We start from the raw sequence: 9,019 nt of genomic DNA, 5'->3' as shown, positions 1-9,019 counted from the left end.
TTGAAGTACCAAGCCATACTTCACATGAATCTGAGAACCAGGAAAATGTAGAAGATAACTCTCAGGTGGAGACAATTCAAGCAGAAACTTCTCAAGGAGATGATCTTTAGTCATATACTTTGGTAAGAGACAGATGGGGAAGGTAGATTATGCCACCTTCCAGTTATGCAGATGCTGATATAGTTCACTATGCATTCTGCATAGAGTTGGAAGATGCTGATAATGAACCACTATCCTTCGAAGAAGCAGTAAATTCTAAAGAAAAACTCAAATGGTAGCGAGTAATGCAAGAAGAAATAGACTCTTTGATCAAGAATAAAACTTGGGAATTGGTGGACAAACCAGCAGAAGATGCTTGGATGTAAGTGATATATAAGCTCAAACATGACATTCAAAATAAAGATTCACCAAGGTTTAAAGCAAGGCTTGTTGCTAAAGGATTCAATCACATAGAAGGGGTAGACTACAATGAAATATTTTCATCTATTATGAGACACACCTCCATCAGAATGCTATTATCATTAGTTACTGAGTACAACATGGAGCTTGACCAATTGGATGTCAAAACAACATTCTTGCATGGAGACTTGTCAGAAACTATCTATATGCATCAACCACCTAGATTTATAAAACCAGGAACTGAAAATAAGGTATGTCTTCTTAAGAAATCCTTGTATGGTCTAAAGCAAGCACCTAGGCAATGGTATCTTAAGTTTGATTCATTTATGTTGTCATGTGGTTTAAAAGAAGTATGCTGGATCATTGTGTGTACTTTAGACATAAGGTAGAAGGCATTCTGTTTTTTTATTGTTATATGTTGATGATATGCTAGTAGCAAGCATAGATAGACAAGCGGCGGCAAAAGGAGAACCTAAGAAGGGAAAGAAAAATCTAGAAAGGAGCAAGAAAAAAGAGAAGAAATAAGATGGAAAACACATAAAGGAAGAAGAAAATTCAACCCATTGTTGATAGTAGCCATGAATTTTGTTGACAGTAGCCATGAATTTCTCAATCTCAGTCAGATTTGTAAAGGACAAAAAAGTCAATTCAGTTAAAAAAAAATACATTTTTTCTAAGCCAAAGTATAAGGCAACACCACCTGGTTTTGGAATGAAGTTTCAATTCTGGAAGTAGGTGATACAATTTATAAAGCCAAGATTTTAATGCAAATGGTTCTTTTAAAAAATAAGAAAATGAACCAAAATATTTATAAATAATTGTAAAATATCACGGTAGTTTATCACAGTGATAGATGGTGATATTTTTGCTATTAATTATAAATATTTTTAGATTTACAATAATTTCCTAAACCAAATGTTAATTGAATTTCGAAATTTCATCATATCTCGATAGATTTTGGATTAAAAATTGGAGATATCTTAATTTGATTTAAATTAAATTTTAGGGTTATTTCTTTTCTTCATGCCAGATTTGGGATCTTAAGTTGTAAAATTGGTGCGCGAATTGGGATGACATTCAGATGTTATTTGCAAGGATATAGTGAGATTTTATTATGCTATATTCAAATTTTTATCAAATTCAAAGTTTATATTCACTTATGCCAAATTATCTCAACGTTCCGATTTAGATCATTATCTCACTATTCCAAAAATTATAACCAAAATCAAATTATCCTAGTCTTTTACTGTTGTCCCAAATAACTATGATCTTTTTGTTTGCAGTCACAAACTACTCAGAATTAATGGTCAAGTACACTTTAAGACTCAAGGAAGGCTGTATGATTAAGGCTTCAAAACTCTTCAATCGTTTACCTGAAGGCAACTCAATCGTGTAGACGAAACTCTAAAAAATTAGACGATAGTTCAATAGTGTAAACGATATTGAGAAGTACTAGACGATCGTGTAGACAACAGTAGTGTGAAACTAAAAGATCGTATAGACGACAACTGAAGAGCTAGACGATCTTATAGACGATGCGATGTAGAGCTAAAGGATCATGTAAACGATGCGATAGGAACTAAATGATCATATACACGATACTTAAGTAAGTGCTAGATGATCGTAGAGTACGAAAGAAAGAAAGAACACAAGTGTTTAAGTGGTTGGCCAAAGGCCACGTCCACCGTGCAAATCGGGAGGGTCTCTTTTATTAATTCTTCTTCAAACTTATTACATAATGAATGCCTTGATCTCTCTCTCTCGTTATTCTCTCATTCATTTTCTTTTTATACAGACACATATGGTCAACAAAGAAGCTCTGGTGATTACAACAACATAACAGAAAGTCCAAGCATGAGCTGACATGAGCTAACCTTTTTCAGGTAACTCGAACCCGAGAAGGTCCAAGCATCGACCAAACTTGCTTAGTGGAATTGTTTTGGTCAGTATATCAGCAGCATTGTCTGAAATATGTATCTTTACTACCTCAACTTCCCCTTTCTCAATCTCCTATCTGATAAAATGGTATTTGATATCAATGTGCTTGGTTATGCCGTTGAACTATTGGTTTTCAGATAGGTAGTTTGTGCTCTTGTTGTGACAATATATTCTGACCTTTGTTTGTGTAATGCTGAAATCGTTTAGTAAACCTTTCAGCCACAAACTTTCTTTCACAGTATCAGATAGTGCTATAAACTTTGCTTTTGTTGTGGAAAGGGCCATAATAAACTGCAAACTAGCCTTCCAAGTTATCAAATTGTTTTTCCATAGGAAAATATAGCCAGATAGTGAGCATCTTCTATCTAAATCCTCTGCATAATCAGCATCAACATAGCCATACATTTCATCATTGAAGGATCATTCTTTCTATATTACCTTGCTTCCTTTAATGAACAAATATACCTTAGTATCTATTTGACTGCTTCCCAATGTTATTTACCTGGATTTGTCATGTATCTACTGACCATACTTGTAGCATAAAATAGATCTGGTCTGGCTGAAGTCATTAGGTACATCAGAGATCCCACTGCCTGGAAATAGGGAACAACCTTCATATGGTTTATGTGATCTTCATCTGTGCTTTTAGGGTTGTTTGCAGCTGAGAGCTTGAAATGAGGTGCAAGTGGAGTGCCAACTGGTTTAGCACCTTCCATTTTTAACCTCTGCAATATTTTTCCACAATATTCTTATTGACTTACATACAATCTGCTATTTCTTCTTTCTCTGTCAATCTCAATGCCTAGAATCCTTCTTGATTCCCTTAGGTCTTTCATATCAAACTCTTTTTTTAGAAGAATTTTAACCTGCCTCAATTCTTCTTTGGAACTTCCAGCCAGCGACATATCATCTACATAAAGGAGTAGATAAACTGGTTCCATGAAGCTCTTAGAGTTTGTATACACACATCAATCATAGGAACTTCTCTTGAACCCCATTTTGGAGATTACTTCATCAAATCTCTCATACCAACACCTTGGTGACTGCTTGAGGCTATAGATAGACTTGTTTAGTAAACATACCAAGTCTTCTTCTCCTTTCTTCACATACCCTTAAGGTTGCTTCATGTAAATAGTCTCATTCAACAATCTATGTAAAAAGGTTGTCTTCACATCCAATTGGTCTAACTCCAAGTCCTTTTGAACAACTAAGGAGAGGAGTAGCCTAATGGATGTATGTTTCACCACTGGAAAAAAAAACCTCAGTGTAATCAATACCTTCCTTTTGTGTGAAGCCCTTAGCAACTAGTCTTGCCTTAAACCTTTTGTATCCTTGAAATTTCTTCTTTAAACTTGTAATTCTACTTAAATGAAATAGGTTTGTACCCTTTAGGCAAAGGTACATACTAGTTTCCAGGTATCATTTTGGTTGAGGGGCTTCATTTCATCATTCATTGTCTCAATCCACTGTCTAGCATCAGGGCTGTTTGTTGCTTCCTCAAAGCTGGTGGGTTTGTTGTTGCTTAATGAAATGACAGGACTTAAAGCAACACTAGCAAAATCTGATTCTAGATATCTTGTAGGTGGCACAATGGTTCTTCTAGTTCTGTCTCTTGCTACGGAGTAATTCTGTAAGTTCCTTTCAAATTTATTTTCTTGAACCCCTATCATTCATAGGAATTTTTAGCTCATTCTTCTTAAATTTTTTAAGAGCTAGCATTTGAGGTTCTAACAACTTACAAAAATTGTGATCTCCCAACTGCTTTATTTAGATTATGCACTATAGCACATACATTTTGCTCTTATTGTTTTGACTTGTAATTATAGTAACCAACCTTAGTTCAAATGGTTTGTAAAGGAAAACATACATGTTTTCTCTTACTGAATTTGTATGAAGTGTTCCAAATTTTACGATCTGGATTATATCGAAGAATGTGTTGTGAGGAACATTTGGTAGTTGATTGAAACACATATTTTGGGAGTGTTTATATAGTTTTCTTGCAGATATGTTTTATCTAGTTTTTAGGAGAAACTTTATGAAATTTTTAATAATTTTTATTAACAAAGCTTTCGCTAGCCTCATATTTTCTAAAATGTATTTAGCTTTTATAAGATCGAGAATAAATTCCACAGTTTTATTGGAATCTATTATTGGCAAGCCATGTTTTAAATTTGATAGTTAGGATAACTTGGAGTCGGGTGTGACGATCTTACCTACTTTATCTTTTAATCAATCAAGCCAATGGAATATTTTGGTCCATAATCCAATCATGTTTTTTGTACCAATGTTGATAAGGTATTTTCTTATTGATTTGATAAGGTCCTATATATATGTGTTGTAATGACCGAGTTATCATATCTACGCTAGAAATTTAAAAAGAACATAATGGAAAAAGTCATCAAATTTTAAAGCTTATAAATTCATTTCATACAGTACATAAAGAACAAGGAAACTCAATCTCACTCCCTTTATTTATTGAAGAAAGCCGTAGTGTAGATCAAAACTTCAATTTTTTCCTTCTAGAAAATGCATGCTTTTTTTAAACAAACTGATCCAGAAATTCATCCACAGTCGTGTATTTAACATCTGGATATAATTGTGTGGCTTCCACTCCAAATGATGGTTCGATATCAAAGTTAGTATGATCTCCCTTCACAAATGCTGAGTGACAAATTGCTAATGTGACGTTCATGGGAACTGGAGCCTCTGCAAGAACAAATAAAACACAGTTTAATTTTAGCCTTCTTTCAAATTTCTATTCCCAAATCCCTAGTTCAAATTAGTCTTTTCATGAATGAATTAGGGCATGATTTTGGAAGGGTTTAAAGATATGCTTAATTGTTTGAACAAAATACGGGTGGAGGTGAGATCAGTAGATGCATCAAAATATCTCAACTAGATTGACATATCCATAACACCATCATCACATTCCGGATCCAAAAGCAATACATTCACCCAAAAGAGAGTTATGTACATGAAGAACGGTAAGAAAGCACAAAACAAGGATAATGTTTCGATAGAACACATTTTATAAGCACTCCCCCACTTTAAAAAAGTCATCAAATCAAGTCTATTATAACTTTCATATTATGATTGTACTTGTTTGTTGATGTACGAATCGAACCTCGCGTGGATCGAAATCTCAACTAAGAAACAAAATGAGAGACTACGGGCAAAATAGAAAGATGGATATGTGTGATGTTGGCCACAGATACTTTGATGTTCATCTCTTCTAGATATAGCCTGGCATCATATTTTTAATTGATTGAGATTGGCTGAATTCAACCTCCGAGGTAGATTTGTGCATCAACAGTTATAAATTGTAACTATTTAAAGAGGATGATTAGTTTTACAAATTTTAATATAATTACTAGATGGATTATGTGTGATTAACCATTCAAATTTAAGGTAAGAAAAGCTTCAACAGACATTTAACAATAGCAATAAAATGTAGAAATTTGATTATTCAATACAAACCTTGGATGTTCTTCAACACTTGTTCCTCTGGAACATAGATTCTCTCAAGGGTTTTTCCAATTTTTTTCTCCCAAAGGGACACAAGATCATTGAAAGAGTAGGTGTTACCAGAAGGCCTAATGTAGAGAGTTTTGTTTAAAGTTCTTGGATCATCCACAGCTTTGATAGTGTAGGTGCCAACGTCCTCTTCCTTGTTGAATATACCTGACAATTCAAAAGGAAAAAAATAAAATAAAATCAAATGTGTTATGTATAGATAACAAGTTCTTAAATCACCGATTGAGAGACTACTGGTAAAAACTCCCTCACTTGTAGGCTTGAAATTTGACGAAGGTCCAATAAATAGAAATGAATACTAATTGGGAAGGAAATTACGATACAAGGGTTTGAACACAGGACCTATCGAACTGAACCAACTTGTTCTTGTATTATCTTAAATCACCGATTGACTCAAAAACTTAAACGAATGATAACATAAGTCGACAGTTGGGTTTAACTTACATTCATCTCGACTAAATTTATGAAACTAAGCAATCTAAGAATTGAAAGAACTGTAAGGAAGAATATAGTGGATTTACACTTGGGATTTCCATCTCCTAAGATAACAACTTTATCTCTTGGTGGGGTGGTGGCTCCTGGTTGAGAAAAACTTGGAAGGAAGTAACCAGCAAAGAAGTTGGCAGACACATAGGTGTAAGGAATTTTTGCAGCCTCCACAGCTCGACGAATTTGAATCTTTACATTGTAGGCTGATTTTGCTGGCTCAACAGCATGTGCACGATCAACATCATTTCCAAATTCTGAAGGGAGAAATCTCTATACAAAATCCGTAAGTTAGAACCATAGTAATTGATATGTCGATATTTTCACGTTTCTATGGATTTGATATCGACATGAAGGGCGAATCGATATACAAAATATCACTAATATAAATATAATATAAATAATAACAGAAATGTCCATCGAAATCGAAAGTCTATAAAATTAAGACCTCGATATTTCTGTCAACATTAAAATTTTAAATATTGGCTAGAACTTAATATTGACATGAAATATTCTTACATAATAGGGAATATAGAAGAATTAAAATTATGACCTTAATGTTGCCAGCTTCTTTGATGGCAGAAATGAGCTTCTCTTGTTCTACTAATAGACCTTTACCAACAGTGGATATTACAACATCCACTTCTTTTATGGCCTTAACCAAACTGTTGTGGTCGTTGAGATCACCCTACAAAATCATCAATCACAAATGGTTACAACAATTCCAAAGAATTTAAAAGGTTTATATTTATCTATTTATTTTCATATATCTATGTGTTCGGACCAGCTTTTTCCATCTGGATAACCGTCTAACCCTAATGCATTGTTGGTTCCTACATCTAGATCCATTTGTACTCATCTCAACTAATTTTCACATAGCAACAACCTAACCACTACTACATTCGATTTTGTGTAGGCCAATGAATATTCATCTCGACTATTTTCACGGGACAACCATACCTAACCGTACTACATTTGATTCTAAGCCTACTACAATTGGTTCCTACACTTAGGCCACGCCCTTGGTTACATTTTTAGTTCTTACACTCAAGATCACCCTCGACTATTCTTATGGACCCTACAACATTTGGTTCCTAAATTCAGGATCCTACCACATTTATGTTTTGTTTTGTTTCACCCTAATACATTTGACATTAACATACTCCATTTGGTTCTCTCAATTTGTGTTCATCTCAATTATTCTCACGGGACAACCTTATGATCCCACGACATATAATTACTAAAAAAAATTTATAAGATATTAAATCGTAGGTAGGTGTTAGTCACCAATTCATTATTATAGATTTGACCCTTGATTACTAGGAAAACCTAGGGTGGTTTAGAATTTCAAAGGTTTATATAAGCAAGATAAAAACCGACTTACAGTGACTAATTTTACTCCTAAGTTCTTGAAATTATTGATAGTTTGAGACCTGGCAGGGTCAGAGACAGTGGAATCTCGAACAAGAGCATATGTGGGATTTCCAGCCTTGGCACTTGCCTCCACAATGAACTTGCCAATATAGCCAGTGCCTCCAATGATTAGGATCTTGCTTTTGCTTGCCATTTGATTCAAATTTCCAAACAAATAAAGTTGAATGAAATTTCAATAAATAAATAAGAGCAAATTTCAAATGGATATTACACAACTTGATTTATAGGACTAAATTAAAGCCTGTGGCTTAAGGTTTTAGTTTGACTTTTTCAATGGTCAACCATGGCTTTTGGGTTCTTTGGTTGTTCATAGCCATTAAATTAGTCTTCCTTCATTTTTTTCTTCATTATGTTAGTTGCTAAAAAGGTGTGTTGTATTTGTCAAAAACATATTTCATTTTAGAATGAATTTCTCTCTCCTTCATTTTGAATTTTGAATTTTGATGATAATTAATTGGCTCTATGAAGCAAATTTATTCCTCTTATTTAATTTGTTTGATATGTCTAATCCATTGTCATGTTTAATTTAAATTTAAATCTTATATATGAGATGAACTCTTGTGTTTGAGGAGATGAACATTTGTGTTTGATACAATTTAGTTTTGAAAATGTCTATTTGTCAAACTAATTAAGTATAGCTTTAAAGGGTTTATTTGTACAGTTTTGTTAATTATAGAAGTGTCACTATTTTGTAAACAATTTTAGAACTAGTCTTTTAACATGTCTGATAAATATTTCACTTTCCACCTAGGGAAAATACGTGTTAGGATGTTATGCTCAACACATTAATCTTTAAAAATTTAGGCCATAGGAAGAATTTGTGGCCTAATTTTGAATCAAATAAATTAATCATTTCTACTTAATTTGTAGTAATGGTAGCATGAGTCAAATTCAAGAAATCGTTAGTTTTTCTAATAAATTGTTTACAATGCTGAGGTAACCAGCAGGTTTTGAGATTGGATTGGTTGATTGCGAGAAAAAAAAATTGCAAGAAAAATAAAAGAGAGATTGAAATCAAATGATTAAATGATCTAAGTTAGACTTTTAAGTTAATTCCCCATTTGCAACTTGATCATAGGTTCATTGGATAATTCCTATATTATCAAACCTTAGTCAACTCATATAAAAAAAGCTTCGTGAGAGTCCAAATGATCTAATTAGCTAGATTAATTAGATGAGATGCATCCTAATTAGTTGACTAACCGTATTAAGATTAAGGAATTTGTTA

General features: G+C 33.4%; 1 protein-coding gene across 1 annotated transcript; it reads right to left on the bottom strand.

The window, feature by feature from the left end:
• Positions 1–4,720: 4,720 nt before the first annotated feature.
• LOC120078443 (phenylcoumaran benzylic ether reductase Pyrc5-like) lies at positions 4,721–7,924 on the bottom strand. Its single transcript, XM_039032715.2, has 5 exons — positions 7,742–7,924; positions 6,911–7,045; positions 6,393–6,630; positions 5,815–6,018; positions 4,721–5,043 (listed from the first exon to the last, which is right to left on the bottom strand). The coding sequence occupies exons 1-5, from the start codon at positions 7,922–7,924 to the stop codon at positions 4,877–4,879; spliced, it is 927 nt and encodes a 308-aa protein (XP_038888643.1). The 3' UTR covers positions 4,721–4,876.
• Between the last annotated feature and the right edge of the window lie 1,095 nt (positions 7,925–9,019).

Source organism: Benincasa hispida, chromosome 5 (assembly GCF_027475165.1).
Source record: "Benincasa hispida cultivar pf3 chromosome 5, pf3_genome.v1.1, whole genome shotgun sequence".
Lineage (NCBI taxonomy): Eukaryota > Viridiplantae > Streptophyta > Magnoliopsida > Cucurbitales > Cucurbitaceae > Benincasa > Benincasa hispida.
Note: the sequence above shows the minus strand (reverse complement) of the source record. Positions and strands in the feature narration are given on the sequence as shown.

Coding starts and splice junctions, on each gene's coding strand:
- LOC120078443 (XM_039032715.2), bottom strand. CDS start 7,924: ATGGCAAGCAAAAGCAAGATCCTAATCATTGGAGGCACTGGCTATATT. Junction 6,019..6,392: donor AGGAGATGGAAATCCCAAGT/GTAAATCCACTA, acceptor TTGAATTGTCAG/GTATATTCAACAAGGAAGAG. Junction 5,044..5,814: donor AGTGTTGAAGAACATCCAAG/GTTTGTATTGAA, acceptor TTGTTCTTGCAG/AGGCTCCAGTTCCCATGAAC.